The sequence below is a fragment of the Mesoplodon mirus genome, assembly GCF_964341445.2.
Source record: "Mesoplodon mirus genome assembly, chromosome: 20".
Lineage (NCBI taxonomy): Eukaryota > Metazoa > Chordata > Mammalia > Artiodactyla > Ziphiidae > Mesoplodon > Mesoplodon mirus.
In genome coordinates, this window is record NC_138996.1 from 27,564,147 (window position 1) to 27,584,983 (window position 20,837).

General features: G+C 39.2%; 2 protein-coding genes across 5 annotated transcripts in view; one reads left to right on the forward strand and one right to left on the reverse strand.

The window, feature by feature from the left end:
- SORBS2 (sorbin and SH3 domain containing 2) overlaps nucleotides 1-4,507 on the forward strand; it is a 209,404-nt gene extending 204,897 nt beyond the window's left edge. For all 4 annotated transcript variants that reach the window (XM_082608349.1, XM_082608346.1, XM_082608347.1 and 1 more), the window contains 2 exons: nucleotides 560-666; nucleotides 2,373-4,507. In XM_082608349.1, the coding sequence (XP_082464475.1) occupies nucleotides 560-666; nucleotides 2,373-2,434 (169 nt within the window). In that variant the 3' untranslated portion in view covers nucleotides 2,435-4,507. The remainder of the gene's footprint in view (nucleotides 1-559; nucleotides 667-2,372) is intronic.
- Nucleotides 1-20,837, reverse strand: part of CFAP96 (cilia and flagella associated protein 96) — a 146,049-nt gene that overhangs the window by 20,704 nt on the left and 104,508 nt on the right. The gene's annotated exons all lie outside the window — the stretch shown is intronic.

Sequence of the window (20,837 nt, forward strand, 5' to 3'; positions counted from 1 at the left end):
AAAAACAAAAAAAAAAACCAAAAAAAACCCCACTTCTCTGTTATAGTAATTCCCATACAGTGATTTAGAAGTTGTATCTGAGACATTTTGTGCATCTCAATTTAGAATGTTTTGAAAATTCCACTTGCAAGCCGCAATTACTTGCTTCTGATTATGGCTAATTAAAACTGTAATTCCTTCTTGTTTTTATATAGCTGAATAATGCACATATCACTTCTTTTATATTCTGTACTATCATTTAATGTCCGAATGATAGCTATCCATGACTGGACAATTGAAATGCAGGCCCAATTTATAAATGTTTTAATCCAACTATGGATATTAGAATCTTCCATAAATTTTCCTCATTATGAGTTTTGAAATGCTATTAGAGTGGTCTAATTCCCATGAAAGCCTAACTACTTCTACTTACTTTACATGCTTACCAAAGACTTATACTACCTAATTAGTATGTTAATAAGAATAGAAATGTTAAAAGTAAAATAAATATTATACTCTCTTCTGTAGTTTCACAGAGGCATAAAGATTTTGTTTAACACATCCATTTGTCCTGTTTAAGGTTTCAGGCTCTGTATAACTATACTCCTAGGAATGAAGATGAGCTGGAGCTCAGAGAAAGTGATGTCATTGATGTGATGGAAAAATGTGATGATGGATGGTTTGTGGGTATGTGTATATTTCCTTTCAGACACATTTGGCCATTCTGTAATTTGCTTATGTTTGCTCCCTTGCACAGTTGGATGTGATAGTCAAGCTTTCTTTGATTTCATAATGCCTTTGATCTTTCACACATCCATATGCACTACGTAATCCCAAGGCAATTGCATTTTTAATATAGTTTAGTATTTACTGCTTCAGGTATACGTGACTTTATGCTGGTTTTATTTCCAGTTCAACTGAGAGTAAGAAAATTTCTTTAAATAGCACCAACCAGGAAAGACTGAGATCTAAGAACAAAAACAACGAAACTGCTCCCTAGATGCAAAATACCAATACTCTGTTGAGTGGTAAATGTTAGTGGTCAGCAGTGAGGATCTAACTCGAGAAAACAAGATGAAATGAACAAGTCACCCATGACTAGGTCTGCTGTAGGTGCCTAAAACACCAGTGATTCACTTAGCTTTAATGTGTGGTCCAAGTAGAAGTTCCATTCCTACCACTTAAAGAACAATCCCATTCTTACTGTCTTAAAAGAAAACTAGAGGTTTTCTGAGAAAAATTTTGTAGATGAGAGTATCATATATTAAGTCACAGAGGAAAGAGGTAAAGAGGAAACAGGCATAGGAGGATGGAGGAGACAAAAGATGAGGGAATAAGGGCTTTCTGTAGACAGGCCAACAGTGGGGAAATATAAGAGCAAAGGCCACATTAGCAGCCACAGCCTCTGCCTCTGTTTATATTAATCTCCCATTTAGAAGAAGGTAAAATGGCTTACCTACACAGGGATAAAGAAAATCAGTCATCAAACCAGGACAGTAAGCTCCAGAGGGTAAATGCAAAAGGGAAGTGTAGAGACCCTGTTCGCTCTATGTGAGCTGGAAATCATAAGGAAGAATTTAGTGCACTAGCTCTTCCAAACAGTTTCAAAGAAATCATGTTATTCGAATCCAAAGGTGACCATAATGATGGCCGTTTATGCATTTGGTTTTACTCCTCATATTAGAAACATGCTCAGTGATAGAACCCCCACCCGCTAGTAGTGGTCTATCTTTTTTTTCTTTAGCGACTTGGTAAATAGTTCAAATTTTCTATATTTTATTAAGGACCCTGGCAGCGCTATTTGTAAATGGAGGCTGTGGCGTTCAGCATGATCTTGTATGAGATAATAAAACTGGATAGTGATGGCATCCCCAATAAAGCCTTCACATTACACTGTGCCGAGGAGCTGTGACAGACGTCCTGCTCCCAGAACCAAGCCTTGCTGTGGTGCTTTTCCAGCCTACCTTATCACATGGCCAGCCTTATCCTAATTGAGAAGATTGTATTTGAAAATGTCACTTCCCAGATGCGTTTCCTATTCCACTCCTCACTCTTGTCTAGCAGCCTCGGTGATGGAGCCTCATCAGACTTGAGTATCATTGTACTTAAAAGCCCACCTCCTCAGCAAGACTGTCCCTCCCCTCAGACTGAGAGGCTGAGCTTTTCTGTTCAGCCCGGTGTGATGGAAGCACAGCATTTAAGCTCAAGAGGCAACAGAGGCATCAGGCAATACAGATAAAACTGTTTACTTTGTCTTCCCATCTCTTCAAGTTGAGTTTTCTCTCTTTTCCAAACCCTGAGGGCTTGCTCTCTTAGTGAGTTTTCAAGCCCACATATATGAAGTGACATTTCATGGCTGTTACCCCTCTTTCATTTATCACTTCTATTTTCAGGAACCTCAAGAAGAACCAAATTCTTTGGTACTTTTCCCGGGAACTATGTCAAGAGGCTGTGAATCACTCTCCCCATTATTTATGCTGCATTTCAGCACCACATCTGCATAACCTTGCCTGAAAGATCTCCACAGGCCTCCTGCTGTTATGCCTTCTGGTTTCCAATAGAAGTCACCCACCATCACCATCTCCATCTGCCACCAAACCACCAGCAATGGAACTGCCGCTGCAGTGGGGAGATTGGAGGATTTGCTTCCGTGTGAAAGTGCATATTCCTGCCGTCTGCTCTAAACTTTGGAAAGTCAATATGCGGCAGCAGAAAGAAAATCATTATACTTAATAACGGTTGAGTAGTTGAGGCAAAAAAGTAAGTGTCTCAAGGAGGCTCTCTTGTCCCCTTTGGAAGATGTTCTCCCCTCAGGCAACCAGAAGATTGTTTATTACTACTTCCTGGGGTTTGCATTCTCACCTTCTTAGCTTGGCAGTATATTTTCCTTTCACGAGTTTGCCTAGTGTCCTGGTTTACACGATATGACAACTGTACTTCAGCTATTGTTTGCCTGCACTTATATGTTGTAATATGCACAGTGATTACAAAATCTAAAGCGAGAGTAGGAAAGTTAATTCGAATGAGTGTGATTTTGTTGAATTGAATGTGAGTTTCAAATAGGGGTCTTCTGCAGGATTTTTTTTTTTTTGTACTTTTTAGAAGTGCAAACAATAAGTGAATAAGAGCCTTTGGTAATAATCAGGAGAATATAAGAGGTTTAGCTAGATTACAGAAAACTATTGTGTTGTAAAGTTGCATTGCTATTTTATATTAAAATGTAATAATCAGCATCATGAACAATGAGCTCTTAGTGTTTTATTTATCTGATAAAAGTTAAATAAAAGCAGTGTTAGTGAGAGGTGCAAAGAATCATTCTAACATAGACACTTGAAAGCATCTGTAAGCAATATTCATAGGTAAGATTTCACTGTGTGTACACATACACATTTGAGATTGTATGAGGACAATCCATAAGATATGTTGTACATTTTATGGAAATGTAAAAGAATCTCACATATTATTTTATAGAAATAGAGTACTTCAGAAGCATCACAAGTATTAAGGCTGGTTTTAGTAAGGATTATGATCAGTACAATTATTTTTACTATGATAATTATTTTTCTTCTCTGGAACTCAGAATCCTGGCTACATTTGAGGACAGGAATATGTTGAGCCTGATTTTCCTCGTGTGTGTAAAATATTTCCTCAGAATACATTAGGCACTTTTTAGAGGCAATGTTAAATCATTCAGGTTAAATTTTCTGCCCTGAAGTAGAAACCTTGAAGATGATATTGGGACCTGAAAGATTTAATGTGGTTAACAGTGCCTGAATTACACATACCCCGAGAACTAGCTTTGTATTTCTTATGACTTTGCATAAGAACTATTCATATTTGGATCTTGAGCACCTTATAGACAAAACTTTTTATGACATTTCTTCTGTGAACAGTGCTTGATCTTTTCACAATGCATGTAGACTCTAGAATTTTGTACATATGTTTGCTCATTTTTTGTATGGACTATTTAGTTGTTGAGAAAACAGGGGAATTTCCTAATTTGGTCTTTATCCTTCCTTTAAACTAAGCTAAAACACTTTCAACAGATTACCCTTTACATCTCCCACAAATCATCATTATGCCTTGACAGTGCAATTCTGTAAGATAGCACTTCTGCAAAAGTTTATGAATATAAAACATCTTAGCAGCCAAACTGAAATGTATATAAATACCCATTAGAGAGGAATTTCATTAGAAAGAAGGTAAAGAAACATCTTTGAGTAGCCTTGATTACTACCTTGATTACTGTCAAGTTCACAGCCAGCTTTATATTTTAAAGGCTTTGGGTTTGAAATTAGGTCAACTGCATGCAGCTTTGCTGATAAATGAATAATTACCTTTGATGCCATTTATGAGAAAAAATTCAATATCTGTTGCCTGTCATATTGAAGAAAAATTAATGTTTCTATTCTCTGTATCTGATTTTAAAAGGAAAAATATTCATACCTAGCTTTTAGGTAATTGACTTTGAATTCTTACAAGCAAAGGTCATTGTGTTTTTCTTGAATAGACATCTAATAAATTTGGCTTGGAAATATACTTCAGTTTTTCTTCTTGACATTTAATCTTACATGAATTGTGTATTTTATCCCAATCTGTTAGATAAACCTCAGAGGAAATGCATTTGCTCTGTGTTCTCTGGACACACAAATGGAGGAAAGATGCCTTTGCATAAGCTCAGAGAAGAAATATTTTCTAAACCCATCACCAAAGCTCATTTGCTAAATACTCCTTGGCTAAACATTGCTCTTCAGCTAAAACAACACATTTAAAAATATTTCTGCCTCAAAAACAGCTATTTTTCTAAGAAGAAGTTAATTACAAGAAGTTGTAAGCACTTTCCAAATTCACCTTTCTTCGGTTGCCCTAAAAAGCTTTATCACCATTGGCATGGCAGACTCTGTTAATACTCACAAGCTCTCCATGACTCTCAAACTATGTACTGCCGTTGGGGGTCATCCTTTATGTCACACAGATAGTAAGTAACTAGCTCTTCTAGTTGGATCCTTTCTAATAAAGCGTAGTCCTTTCTGCTCTATGTGCTTCAGCCCTCTTCCATATCTGTCACTCATGTATTTAGAAACACGTACGTTCCTGTGTTGGCAATTCAGTTATCAACAATGTCTTATCATGTTGCTTCATCCTAATACCCATCCTGATCCCCTCTGTTCCACTGGATAGTTTCCACTATGTATTAGCTTTCCACAAACACACGTTCCCTTTGTAGGAAGAATATGACCCATGTTATTCTTTCGCCCCTGTTTTCAGGAGACCATTTATGGGTAATTTAACTATAGGTGAGTCTGAATCTGATCAGACGGAGGATGCTGCTGGTGTACTCAGAGGTTGCTTGTCATTACCCTCTTCAAGAGAATCTGTTGCCAAGTGTTCGGCACACTAAAAATATAAATCTGCTATTTTAAAACCACATGCATCAAAATCTGGATTCCCTTGTCCCACCTGAGAATTTATCATCTGCTTCTCTGTAGAGTCTGCTGAGATGCAGCAGAAACTCTGTCAAAGCCCCGAGCTGAAGAACCCCTAGACAGCTTTTCATTTTGCCTAGACTTCTGTCACAGCCAGCCAGGCACTGCTGTAGGGTCCAGAACAGCTACAGCCACAGTTCGACCCTCCTGCCGTGCTTCCTCACTGTGAATGCCAGGATTCTGGGTAGAACGGATTTATTTTTGCTGCAAAAATGGATGCTTAGTGACCTGTTTTACTTGATTTTATGTCAGTGCACGATCATCAATACACACCAAAAATTCCTTAGTGTGTCTCATTTATGCCACTCATGGCCACCTTGGTAGGTGGAGTCAGATCCATCGTTGGGAATCCAATACAACGAGCCCCGTAAAGCACCGTCTCTACTCACCAGCCCCAATCTGCTGTGGACTCACATCTGTCCACTAACTGGCCAGCCAGGTCAGTGGAAGGGCATCAGGAAGGGACCCTCATTATTTTATGTGCCAAATTTTTATCCCCCCTTTAGAGGGATTACTACAAACGGGCATGTCCATTTCTTATTTGACAGGAAGCAGAAAGAACCCGTTTGAGTAACTATTTCCATGATGGTCCACTGCTTGATCTCTGTGCGTAGGTGGTCACTTTGTGTGGCCTGATAATTTCTTCCCACTGTTTTCCAGATTGCAGCCACAAGCTGATCAAATAGAATAAGCACTCGGTCAGCTTCTAAAAGCCTGTTTATTTAAAGGTTGAATCATTTCATCTTCCTTTCCAGATTGTAGCCCTCCAATAGTTGTTTATGTAGCAGTTATGATTTCAAATTATTTACTCATCATGGATGATTGGTTTAGAGCACAAGCAGAGACTGGCATTAGCGGTAAACGGACTACACCAGGAATTGGCAAACTATAGCCTGTGGACCAAATTCAGCCTGCTACCCGCTTTTATTTGGTCTGCAAGTTAAGAATGGTTTGTACAGATGAACATGGGCAATAAATTTGATGATAACTTTGAGCCCCAATTAAGTGAAATGCTGTGTCCCCAGAAAAAGAATCCCTTTCTTTTCACTGGTCGGTCTATATTAGAAAAACTTTAACCTATTATTATTATATTTTGAATTTCATCAATTAAAAATTGATGGAAATTAGTTTTCTCTCTGTAACGTAAGTATGCACATAATATCCTCAATCTTGCCTCCTGGCCCACAGAACCTAAAACACTTGCTATATGTCCCTTTATAGAAAAAACAACCTGTGAACCCCTGGTCTATTCCAACTGTCAGCAACAAACCTAGAAAGTGACTAGAGGGAAAGAAACACTGAATGTCTGCTATATCTGTCTGCTGTATGTGTTATTTACAAGTATTCCATGTCTTTATCCTCACAACAAATCTAAGAGGAAATCTGCTCTGTGTCCATTTTATAGATGAGGAAGCTGAGGCTCTAAGATGTTAATACAAAATATGTGATGGAAATTGGATTCAAAACCTGGTATCTATTTACAAGCTTGTACTCTTTCTTCTAAGCCAGCCAAGGCCGGTGCTAAACACTTTTGGTCAGTTGTGCACTCCGAGTCAGACAACTACATCCATCCACCTCCCTCCCTCTCCACCACTTCCCTCTCACAAATTCTGCCATCATGAATGGCCAGGCACTCACAACAGCATCGAGCTGTGCACAAGATGATGAGAAACAGGTGTATGCCTTGCCCAGCACAACAGTGTTTCCCTGAGGAAAGCTAATTTGGGTTTCTAAAAGTACACAGTAACCAGTGAGGATATAATTTCAATTATTGACATGTCTCAGCTGAACAGGAGCCTGCCCATGAGCTGTGATTCATGGAGATCCTAGAGGTTGTTGCCTATGAGTCACATTGGCAGCTGGTGGTGCTTTGGGAAATGCTTGCTATTGTGGAGCCATTTGGCGACAGGCAAGGCCAGCATGCTCTAAGAACATGGTGTGCTTACTGGGCCTCTTTCCAGTAAACAAAGCCCCAGGACACACTAGCCATTCTCTGCTGGATGATGTGCTGAGTGACTGAGAGCTTTAGCTCACTGCTAAATTCAGCCCCTCCGTAGCTCAGGAAAGTTCCATCTGAGCTCATGCACATACATATATCTTGACCCAAAAAACTTTCAGTACAAGACAGAAATCTGCCTAGTGAATCTTCACCTGTTCCTTTGGGGTTTCTTGTTTCATCCTTTTCCCTAAAATACAACGGGTGACTCAGTTGTCCTGGTGTCTTCCAAAAATAAGTGCCATTTCAAACAAAACTCTTATTACCATTAACAGCACACGTGGATGAGTGTCAAATCTTGCCCTGATCATACAGAAAGCTTGAGAATGACTTTGTAAAGCATTTTTGTCTTTTTAAATTACACCAGCAACAGACGTATATTGTAGGAAAAATTAGAAAATACAAATGAGTAAAAAGAAAAAAACATGTAATCACTAAGAGTCTCATTTAGGGTAAAGATTACCATTTGGAATATATACCTCCAGAGTGTGTTCTACACATGTGTATCAGCGTGGTGTGTGTGTGTGTGTGTGTGTGTTTAGTAATGTGAACAAAAGTAGAATCATACTGAACATATTATTTTACAACCTACATTTAACATTGAACAGGACTCTGAAATAAAGTGAATAAATCATGTTTCAAGTCATTTCAACATTACCAAGGTTTATAAAAAGTGAGAAAAAGCCAAAGTTAATCCCCAGGATTCATGAAAATGCAATTAATACAAAGCCAAGAGGCAAGAACTACAGAATTACCACTAGGCTAGAAAATCTGTTGCAATCTGAGGAATTGGTAGAGGAAGGAAAGAAAAGATAAAGAGAGAGAAGAAAATAGTATTTATCATCTCCTTGCCATAAGCCACCACATGCATTAGGCATTTTTATAGCTAAGGGGTAGCTAAAGGAAGAGAGATATTAAAATGAGAAATATATAAACTGCAGAGCAGTTGGATACAGCATCCAAACCATCCTGGGAGTTAGCTAAGTGTACAAGTGTTGAATCAAAACTGAGAGAACAGATAATAATTTATTTTGAAAGTAGATACATTCCAGAAAAGTTAGATCCAAAATATTTTCATAATGTATAACACAGTGCTTCTCACCCAGGGTGACTTTGTCCCTCTCTTAGGGGACATAAGGCAATGCAGGGAGACATTTTTTGTTGTCACAAATGTAGGTGCTCTTGGCATCTGGTACATAAAGGCCAGGGATGCCAGGAGTGAGATTGTCAGTGAGGTTGCGCAAGGTACCAACAAGTGCTTACAGATAAACACTAAACTGTGGAAAATCTCCTTGAGCAAAATGGGGCCTCTGTGAAAGCATCTGAGCCTGATACTGAAGCCCATCCAGGGCAGAGAGGCTGATCTCTCCTACGATGGAGTCAAGGGCTGGGCATGGGAAGGTAGATTAAGTTTGGAAATCAGTCACCTGATCAGAGGTCCCATGGATGGTAAGGAGAGACTTCACCTCCTTCCCAAAGACACACAGATGGTAGGGAACTTATGACAAGACTAGCCTGAGCTCTGAGTGAGAAGTTGACAGTGCCACCTCCTTAGGCTTCCCTTGAGGCATCCAACTGTGCCCCTCTAATTATTCACACCATCTACAATATGAGAGTCACACCTGTGTTCCTGGTGAATAAAAGGGTGGGAATATTCTCATCTCTAGTCAACATTTTTAGTAATAGTGACTGTGTTTAAATACAAAACGAGGAGCTTAGTCCTTGTTATGGGCTGAATTGTATCTCCCCAAATTCGTGTGGAAGTCCTAACCCTCAGTACCTTAGAATGTGACTGTGTTTGGAGGTGGGGCTTTAAAGAGGTAATTAAGTTAAAATAAGATCATTGGATGGGCTCTAATCCAATATGACTGGTGTCCTCACATGAAGAGGAGATTAGGACACAGATAAGCACAGAGAGAAGACCATGTAAAGACTCAGGGAGAAGATGGCCATCTACAAGCCAAGGAGAGAGGCCTTCAGAAGAAACCAACCCTGCTAACACCTTGATCTAGGACTTCTGGCCTCCAGACACTGTGAGAAGACAAATTTCTTTAAGTCACTCATTCTGTGGTATGTTGTTATGGCAGCCCTAGGAAAACAGTACAGTCCTTCTCTTTGGGTTGCTCATCCCCACTCCTTCTCTGCTCCCCAGTTGTTGATGGGTGATAAATACAGAAAAAATATCTTTCCCCAGAGGGTGACAACATGGAAATTCCCCATCCTCCCACCCCCATCCTCAATTTGAAATTTGCATATAAAAACAAGATATAACAGAGGATAACTGTTAAATAGTTCAGCTTATGCCTTCACAGAGAACAGAATCCTCTCCCCTACACATACCACACACACACACACACACACACACGCACACACTCATGCACATAAAGAGACACCCCAATAAAAAATAACCAGTGGTATATTCAGTAATGCAGAAAAAATTCTAGTTCCCCGACAGGTAAAATTTTACCAAGATCTTCTTACTCGTTGTTAATTACATACAAACTTGCACAGACTAGGAAACTCACAATCAGGCCATCCCACAGCAGAGGCTCTGAGTCTACAGGATATCCTTCATAGGGAGATGAGTCCCTATCTCTGATCTTAACTTTCTCCATTGTCTTTTACATGACTGCACATTAATCAGAGCCCAGTCAGTACCTCCAGTGAGTTCAGTAATAAAATACTTTATGGAGTCATTAAACAACATTTTGCTGAATCTTTAGAAGATAAGACTAGGTACTGACGCACCATCTCCTTCTGACAAATTGGCTGACCTCATCTTAGTGGCTGAAGCTCTCTGTATGGGGTCTACTGAGAAGACAGTCAAAGACTTTTAGGTCTCCATAGGCTCCAGGGATTTCTGGATTATTCTCTTGTTAACCTTTCAAAACCCTGGGTTCCCAAGTTTTGCAAATGCTGCTTCCATGATGGCTACACCCTCAATGAGAAGCACAGAACATTTCTAAATTATAATTGTACAGCGTGGAAAGGGTGAGGTGAGGAGACAAAAAAGAGAAAGGACACAGATACCGATGTCTCTTCAGATGATGCCTCGGGCTCTCAGGCTCCTTTGAGATCTCTAGTTGGCCCCTAATTCCACAAGACCAGACTATTTGATCTACTTTGTTTCACCGTATGTTCTCAATGATCTTCAAGAAGTAATCTCAAATACACACTCAAAAGACCCTTCAAAGGAAGTGTCAGCAGCCTGCTAGTTTTCTTGCCACAAGGGACAGAAGATAGTATTGAAACACTCAATCAACTCTGTTTGCCAGTGAGTAAATATCTATTTATCTATCTATAAATATCTATCTATCTATCTATAGATATTTAGATATATATATAGAGAGAGAGAGAGAAAGAGAGAGATATGCACTATGATACATATGGACAATTAAAATACAAAAAGGTAGAAAATGAAAGCTAATGATATCAGAAGTTGTTGACTGGATACTCATGAAATATCAATGTTTTTCCTAAGGGTGTGAGTATTGATAAGGTCATGATGAGGTATAGGCTCAAGAATTTATAGATAATACTTATCCTGGAAAAATTCCCTTGGACAAAAAATGGCAAGGAATCAGCATACCTTTTCTAAAAACTCACTCACTATTCTTTAACTATATCAACTAAAATTGGTCTCAGAATTAGATTGGCATAAACATTGATTTTATTGGGTCTCTAATGCAATGCCAACCCGTAGCACTTTTTTACTTTTGTTGCTCAAAAAACGCTAGCCTGTATTTGAGCCAGTATCCCTAGGCTTTTCTGCAGATGAGTTTTGATACAAGGAATAGGATATCAAGACCACACATTCAAGGCATTCTGGCTTGAAGATTCCTGACTGAATGCTGCCAACTTCTCAACTAAGCACCCCTGGGGCCTGAGACACAGAGCTCTGACACAGCAAGACACAACTCTTTTTGATCATTCCACTGAGCTCATTTTGGTGACTCAATATCGATAGAAGATGTTTAATTCAAAGATGGTGAGCATCTTTGCATGTGCCTGTTGGCCATCTGTAGGCTTACTTTTTTAGTAAGAATACCCCCTTCAAAGGCTGCTCCTGTACAAACAAAGCAGTTGTTAGATAGCTTATCAGAGTTGCTGATAGTGTAGGCTTCTGCCTAGAATTACTGGCATTTTCTCCCCAACTCTTCAGCTAAGAAAGATAGTTATTGGCAGACAGAAATGAGTTAGAATTAGCAAGCTGATCTTTGACCTACTCCCTAGGAAAAACACTGTACTACTTGTTCAAAGTATTTATAATGAGGCCTCTAACATATAATCTTCTCTCCCTCTCCCTCATTCTCTTTCTCTCCTTCTCTCTTCTAATGAAAGAATCTCAAAATGCTTATGAACTCTGAGCTAGTGCTATCTAGTCTTCCCACCCACCCAACATCCCTCAACACACACAGCTATGCCTTTGGTCAGCTGTCAGATGATATGACAACATGCTTAGTAGACATCTGCCCTGGGATTAATGGGCTTAGTATTTCTTTCACTATTAAAGATAAATTGCTAGACAGCTGTATTGAAAACCACAGCATACTTCTCAACACTGATGATGCATAGATGAAATGACCTATTTTCTAAACGGGGTCGTGAATAATATCCCTACTTCAGGAGCTATTTTTCCCGGCAAGAAAAGATTTAAAGAAACAACAAAGACCACAGTGTAAACTTCAAATCCAAATATAGCTAAGCCTCCTTTTTGACTGTGTGTGGGTGCTGATAATGACATATTATTTGAGGATCGCTCTGGAATTCAGGATTTACCAAAAGAAAAAGTATAATAGAACAAATGCCTTGCTTTGCCAACACAAATCAGTAAAACAGTATGAAAAGCATATTGTTCAAATTCAGACTCAGGTTTCTAAGGAAGTGGCCCTGAACTGTGACAACTTCAGTTAGCTTGCAAATGGATACAATTTAAAAAACCACATAATGTTTGAGGAGTAAAGGAGATAAAAATATAAAAGCAGAATTGAACACATAGTTGGCACTAAATAAAGGCTAGTTCCCTGCCCTTCTTTTCCTTTTGAAGTTACCATTTTCACTGATTTAATTAGCATCAAACATTTGGATTTACTTGTAAATGCTCCTCTTGGCTGCACTACCAAGTTTTAGAGTCTAGATGTTTGAAGGGGGCAGTCAGAATAGAGCGTAAAAAAATGTTTTTAATTAATAAGATCTTTAAAGCATATATTGTATCATATAAAACAGGTGGTATTGTAATTTTTCATATAAGCTAATTGTTCTTAAGAAGGAAGTGACATAAAAACAGTTAGAAGCTAGAAATAGAAAAAGAACAGAGCAGGAAATGTGGATAAAGTGCTACCAGCCATGAGCTATTTTGACGGTTCCAACACAGAGATCTAGTCTATCTGCCGAAACCACAGTGCGACTGGGGGTGATGGATATATTATTATACAACCAGACTAGAAGCCTAGAGCGCCATTATAGGGCCCTGAATTCTCCTCATGTGATCTGTGACATTGAAAGCTACTGAAATGGCCAAAAGGTCAATATCCTCATTGGTAAAATGAAGAAAATCTATTGAATCATCAAGTTCCTTCCATTTCTAAACCATCCATGAAATCTTTAGGGGAAATGTTTTCCTGAAATACCAGCAGACTGAGTGGCAACTGGATATGGATCTCAAAGAAATGGAAATTCAAAAACATTGGTTCTGGGCTTCCCTGGTGGCGCAGTGGTTGAGAGTCCACCTGCCAATGCAGGGGACACGGGTTTGTGCCCTGGTCCGGGAAGATCCCACATGCCGTGGAGAGGCTAGGCCTGTGAGCCATGGCCACTGAGCCTGTGCGTCCGGAGCCTGTGCTCTGCAACGGGAGAGGCCACAACAGTGAGAGGCCCGAGAACCGCAAAAAAAAAAAAAAAAAATTGGTTCTGAGGCAAGAAATTCTGCCCTTGGGGAGGGAACAGGAATTAGTGACTTGAGGCCAGACAATGAGCTCAGTCTCCTTTGTGGGCAGATTCATACAGCACAAAACAAAGGGCAGGAGGAGACAGTTTTCTTTAAAAGATAAAGACAAAATAAACATGAAACTATTACGTGTATAAATAATTATTCAACCCCAGGAATCAAAAATAAAATGTTATTATTTTTTATCTAGCAAATTGGCAACCATGCAAAAGTTCATTTCCTTATCATGTTTGTGGGAATAAATTTACATTTTATCAATTTAGATAAAATTTTTCAATGACAATTTGACAATTCATAACAAACACTTGTAAGTACTATATAATCATTGCTAATAATGCCATTTCACTGTATTTATTCTACATATATATATTTAATAATAAATAATAATAAATATAAATACATATATTTCTAATATATCTTTATTATTTCTATAGATTTATTCTATATATATTTAGTCACCACAAATAATTATGAATGAGTTCAAATTTTTAGCTACAAATATGATTGTCATGTTATTTCTGACATCAAATAATTATAAAAAACCTAAATATCTAACAATAGGGGAATTGTTCAATTGTGGCACTTTTTACTATAGAATACCATGTAATCATTTTAAAAAGCCTCATGGAACAATATTTAATGATGTATAAACATGTTCACAATTCAGTGTTAAGTGAAAAAATGCTACAAAACAATGTGATCCCATTTTTGTAAGAATGTATATTTTTACATATGCCTAGAAAATAGAGGGGTGTGTGTGTACCTAAAACAAATGTATTAGGTTTGTCCTATGAAATAACAATTTTATAAGACAAAAACAGTCAAACACCAGTCATTTCATAGGGTTCAACCTAACACATGACTGTATAGACACTGATATAAGACTATAAAAATATTCACAAAAATGTTGACTATGGCCATATCTTCAGTGATTACAGATACTTTTATTTTTTAAACTTTTTATAATTAAGATGTATTTCTTTTGATGTAAGGAAAAAGTTGTAATGAAGTCAAAGATTTAATTTACACACAAGTTAAAAAAGCCTAAAATATGTAATTTCTTAACTACTGTGGCTTTCAAATCGCCACCTTCTGGTTAATAGAAATATATATATATACATACACATAATCTGTGTATATATATGTATAACATAATATATATTTATGTATTATGTAAATACATATGTAAAATTAATCAAATGTCTAACACTGTTTGAATGCAATCTGTTCCAAAGATTTAGGCACTCATATTAGGAAAGAATCACTCATCAGGATGAAAATGCTTAGCCCTTCTGAACAGCCTCCCCTCCTATGCTTCCTTCCCAAGATAGTTCCCAGATGAATGCGAAGAAGGAGGGTTTAATGTCCTCATGTTAGTGGGAAAGACCTGGGGTCTTGGGCAGGATGTCCTTTACCTCTTCTGGTCTCCAGGGCTGTGTCCCTTGTCCCCTGGGGGTCTCCTGGCCTTCAGGGCTGAAATCTGAGGATGGTGTAACTGGCGACCTGATCACCCTTGGTTTGCTCAGGATGGTCACTTCCTGGCTGAGTCAGCCTCATGTTACCTTCTGCAGGCTGCAGACTCCTGAACATCTGTCGTGCCCTTCCTCCAGCCTCTGCTGTGGGGTCACCTCACCCTACCATCATGTGCACCACTGTAGTCTCCTCACTTCTCAATTCTGCATCCCCATCGGACAAAGAATGACGGTAGCTTGGCAAAACTAAACCCCAGGGCCCCGTCTGCCTGATCACACTGCTTTGCCCAGCCTACTTTGATGTGCCTGAGGTCCAGACTCTCTTGAAGTTAATTCACCTGAAATCATAGGCCTCTGGGGGGGAAATCAAGAGACACCCGACTCTCTCCATTCTTCCTCTCCTTCTCCATCTTTCCTCCATTTCCCAGGACAGAATATGGCCCAGCTTTGCTTTTACTTCCATTATACCCAGCCCCTCCCCCCACCTACTCCAGCTAAATGCCGGGCTCTCTCTCTGCACTATTAAAAAACTCTCTGAACAGAGGCATCTATGCTCAGTTATTAATCTGATAATGGGAAGTAGGAAGCCTTTCTCAAGAGATAGCTTGCAAAAACAATAGTTTATATCCTTCTGTTTTTCAATCATATAATATTAATAATGAATATTACCTTGGTCTTTCTCTTGGCATTTCTCCTTTAAAAAATATGTAAATGAATACTGAGGGCAGAAGTGGCAAAGGTTTTTGACTCAAGAAAGGAAAAAATTAAATATTTTAAAACTGTATCTCCATTATAAAGTTATTTAAGAAAAAGAGTCAGCCTAAGTATGTACCTAGATAAAACAGACACCAAGAAAAGGTGAACTGAGACTTGGAGGACACTAAAAGTTAATGAAGGTAATTAGAAACCAGTACAAAATATAGAGAAAATTTGAGAGATAAGAACTAAAATGTCCTATGTGCTTGTAATATGATATTTCTCTACGTACTCAAGTTTCTTCAGAGAGAAATAATTATGCTACACACACACACACACACACACAATCTTCCTGCTACAGGCATAAAACTTTCTGGAGACCAAGATAAATAATCAAGACACCAGTGTCTGTAGTTTATTTCTCTACTGACTTGTTCCAGAAAGGGTTCCAAGCAGCTGACAGGGATAACTCTCACCCTACACGAAAAATGAATGGTATATGATTAAGGAACTTCAAAAAAGAAAAGACTGTTTCTTCATTTTAGAAGCATTTAAAGGTGTAAACTCTCTAGTTCACACAGAAAAAGAATTAAGAAAGAAATGTTGAAAATGATATAGCTTTGTAAAGAAGATAAACCGAGGTATGGAAGAAAGTGATGATTTAATCAAGGAAAGCGTGGTCTAAGAGTGTATGGGACAGACATAGAGATCAGACTTGTGGTTGCCAAGGGATGGGGGAGGGAGAGGGATAGACTGGAAATTTGGGGATGGTACATGCAAACTATTACATTTAGAATGGATAAACAACAAGGTCCTACTGTACAGCACAGGGAACTATATCCAATCACCTGGGATAAACCATAATGGAAAAGAATATTAAAAAAAGAATATATGTGTGTGTAAAACTGAGTCACTTTCCTGTACAGCAGAGGTTGGCACACATTGTAAATCAACCCTACCTCAATAAAAAATAAAATAAAAAAAAACAATTCAAAAAAAAAGAGTGTGTAGGAAGTGAGCTGGGTGGCACAAAGCTTTAAGAAGACGACCCTGGAGGCTTTAGAGGGAGCAAGATGGAAGCCAAGAAGCCAGCAGCCATGCTGGTCCAGGTGGGGGAAAAGATAGTCTAAATTTTTTTTTTTTTTTTTTTTTGCTGTGTTGGGTCTTCGTTGCTGCATGCAGGCTTTCTCTACTTGTAGCTAGTGGGGGCTACTCTTCATTGTGGAGCACAGGCTCTGTGCGTGCGGGCTTCAGTAGTTGTGGCTCCAGGCTGTAGAGCACAGGCTCGGTAGTTGTGGTGCATGGGCTTAGTTGCTCCGCGGCATGTGGGATCTTCCCAGACCAGGGATTGATCCCGTGTCCCCTGCATCGGCAAGAGGATTCTTAACCACTGTGCCACGAGGGAAGTCCCCAGGATAGTCTAAATTAAGGCAGCAGCAGTGGAATACACGTGAGAGGAGTTACAAAAATAAAATAAGCAAGACTTGGCCAATGATTGGATTAAGGATGGAAGGAAATGGTGGGGTCCGTGACAACTATTAGGCTCCAAGCCAAGCCAACTGCAGGAATGATAAAAAAAAAAAGATGAGAAATGGCCCACTTCCAGTCTTGCTCTTAAAACAGAATGATGGTAATTTATTTTCCACATAAAAGTTTTCTGTGATAACAATATCAATAGACGTAAAAGTAAAGAAGGAAAATTTTTTAAATTCAAAAATTTGTTCTGAATCAGTACATTTAATAGCAGTAAGAAGCACTCTAATTTAGAACATGTTTGTCATTTCTTATCTTCAAGGGATAAAAGAAATCAGAAAGATAAAACACTGACTTAACCAAAATTTTTTGAATTTGCAAGTGTCATTTCACATTGAGTTTATACACCTTGTGGATTGCTTTATTTTTGCATAGTTATCTAAGTACTTTTTGCTCCAAGTGGTAGTTGAGTTGAATTCTGATTACTAGTTGAGTTTTTCGGGTTTTCTTGAAGTTTATTCTTTTGGTAGAAATAATGTAAAGCTATATGTAGACTGTTATCCAACATGGTACCAGACTAGGATGTTTGGAAAATCAGTGTTTGATTAACAATTATCATCTGGAGGGGACTTTACTCATATAACTACTCAGATGTATAAAGAAAGTCGTAGCTTCCTTATGTTCTTTAACTGATCTAATCTTTTGCATGTATTTTTTTATTGAGATGTAATTCACATACCGTGTCCCTTTTAAGTGTCCAATCGAGTGGTTTTTAATATATTCACAAAGTTGGGCAGCCATCACCACTGTCTGATTCCAGAACATTTTTGTCACTCCAAAACGAAACCTTTATTCCCGTCTTGCCCCTAGGTTCTTCATGACATTTTTTTTTCTTAGATTCCATATATATGTGTTAGCATACGGTATTTGTTTTCCTCTTTCTGACTTACTTCACTCTGTATGACAGACTCTAGGTTCATCCACCTCACTACAAATAACTCAATTTCATTTCTTTTTATGGCTGAGTAATATTCCATTGTATATATGTGCCACATCTTCTTTATCCATTCATCTGTTGATGGACACTTAGGCTGCTTCCATGTCCTGGCTATTGTAAATAGAGCTACAATGAACATTTTGGTACATGACTCTTTTTGAATTATGGTTTTCTCTAGAGAATGGACTTGAGGATATGGGAAGAGGAAAGGGTAGGCTGTGACCAAGTGAGAGAGTGGCATGGACATATATACACTACCAAATGTAAAATAGATAGCTGGTGGGAAGCAGCCACATAGCACAGGGAGATCAGCTCAGTGCTTTGTGACCACCTAGAGGGGTGGGAGGGAGACGCAAGAGGGAGAGGATATGGGGATATATGTTTATGTATAGCTGATTCACTTTGTTATAAAGCAGAAACTAACACACCATTGTAAAGCAATTATACTCCAATAAAGATGTTAAAAAATAAAAATAAAATAAAAAAAAGAAACCTTCACCCATTAGCAGTCATTCCCCACTCTCCCCTCCCCCGAGCCCCTGGTAACCTCTAATCTACTTTCTGTCTCTATGCATTTGCCCATTTTAGCTATTTCATACCAGTTGGATCATACACTGTGTAACCAACCAAACTGCCCCTATGAACTCTTACCCCATTGGGTGGCAGTAAAAATTTACTTTCGCTCAAATTTAGCAATTAATATCTCAGACGTTTCCAGTTTAAGAGAATTTAACTTTGGTAAAGACTCTTTAAGCTTAAAGCACACTCACTAACGGATTGCTTCTCCCCTTCCTTCTTCCTTCCCACATCGATCTGGGTATAGCAGAAACCTGAGGAGTCCTCCTAGCCCTGGTAGGGGGGAGCTGTCCTCCTCTGCTGGCCTCTGCACAGTAGTGGCCTGACAACGCTGGGCTCTGGATCTGTGCCCCTCGGCACAGCTGGTCCCAACTGGACTCTTGGCAGATGATGGCTTCCCTTGCCGCTGACATCTGAGCCCGACACTGCCTTCAGCCACCCAGACCACTGCCCATGGCAGCCTCCTCTTGCCAGCTCCTGGCCTCTGCCAGTTCACGATCCTCTGTGTCCACAGTGACAGTGGGCCTGGGCCTTTTTTTTCCACTGTCCACCCTGAGCCTGTCATAGAGTCTAGCATATAGTAGGCACTCAACAATATTTTTTGAATGGGTGAATAAATCCTTCAAAATTCAGCTAAAATATTATCTCCTCTGTAAACCTTTCTTTAATGCTCCCACCCCTCCTCACCCTCCACTGCTTCTTCTGTGCTCCCATGACAAGTGAATCTTGCTGCCAATGGAGCATCTTCAGGCTGTATTATAAGCCACTGTATGTGTATCATCTCTCATATGTTATAAATCCCACCTGTCCCTCACTGCCCAGGGGAGAAGCTTCCCAAGGCCTCCCTCATATCCTTGCCCCATAAAAGGTATGCTCAATAAACATTAAAAGTAATTGAAGCCTTGTCATTTTTAATTAGCTAGATTTCTTTTAAAAAATAACATGCAAATTTTACAAAATAATCACATGAGTATAAAATAAAAAAGAAGTCTCCGTTCAGCCCCGAACAGTTTCAAGTAGGCTCCTGTCTATGGGAATTTATGTTGTTCCCAGTATTTTGCTCTTCAGGTTTATTTTTAAATAAGTATTAAATTATTGTATAATCATCTGAGCTAGTAAAGGAGAAAATTCACACTAGAGGTTCCGAAGCGAAGAAAGACAAGAAGGGATTAAAGGCGGAGAGAATCACATTTGCAGAATCATCGACAAGAGTATGAAAAGGCAAGGAGGGACCTTGATGACTAGAAATTTGAATTTCCTCCTGAAGCCAAGGACAAACCCTGCTTAATCAGTTTTCTATTGACATATATGTATCTCAGCTCTCCAGTGGGATTGAAGTCCCTCCAATAGGAACTCGAATTTTTCTCCACTGATGACCTGATACCACGTGCCTATGGATGGTTTCTGACATAATTTAGACCCCAGAAAAAATAAATCCAGGCACTCCTGGGTTCAAGAAAATCCGGAGATAGTGGTACTGAACTGAGAAGCTCACATCGTGTACTGTGTACAGAGGTGGGGAAAAAATTAACATTAAATCTTTTACCATTCTTAGCATATCCAAGTTTCATGCTTTTCCCCCACAGTCATTTCAGGATTTTACACACACAGTGTCCCCTTAGAGGAGGTTTAGGGGAAAAAAGAGAGGCAAGCAAGGCATTCTCCCCACTAAATCGGTGGAAAGGTTTTTTCAGTGCAGTCTCCCCCGAACCAGAAGTGCTGTCGGTCAAACTAAAAGATGGAGAACACGAGTTGAGGTTTTGAGAACCGAGGCCTCCCAGTAGAAGCAACAGAGTGCCATGGTTCTGAGCACTGGTTCTGAACCAAGCTGCCTGGATTCAGACCACAGCTCCACCATTTACGGCATATCTTGGACAAGTTACATATGCCCTCTGTTTCCCTGTAAACTGCAGTCATTACAGGGCCTACCCGTTAGGGCTGTGGCGGGCACTGGATGAGCGGATACATGTGTGAAGGGCACTAGACGAGGCCCTCACTGTTGTCATCCCCGCCATCACCCATCGCTCTCTGTTCTCCTTGAAAGAAGACTAGATGCTCACCCCCCTTCCACGAGGCCTCCTTTACAATAAGCCTCGTTTCAGGGCCTTCTGTTTTATCCCAGGTAACCATTTCTTTTATACTGCAATTAGGAAATGAAGAATCCAAATACCCACAGAGATATTAGACAGAAAGACAACTTCACTTTCTCTTTTCT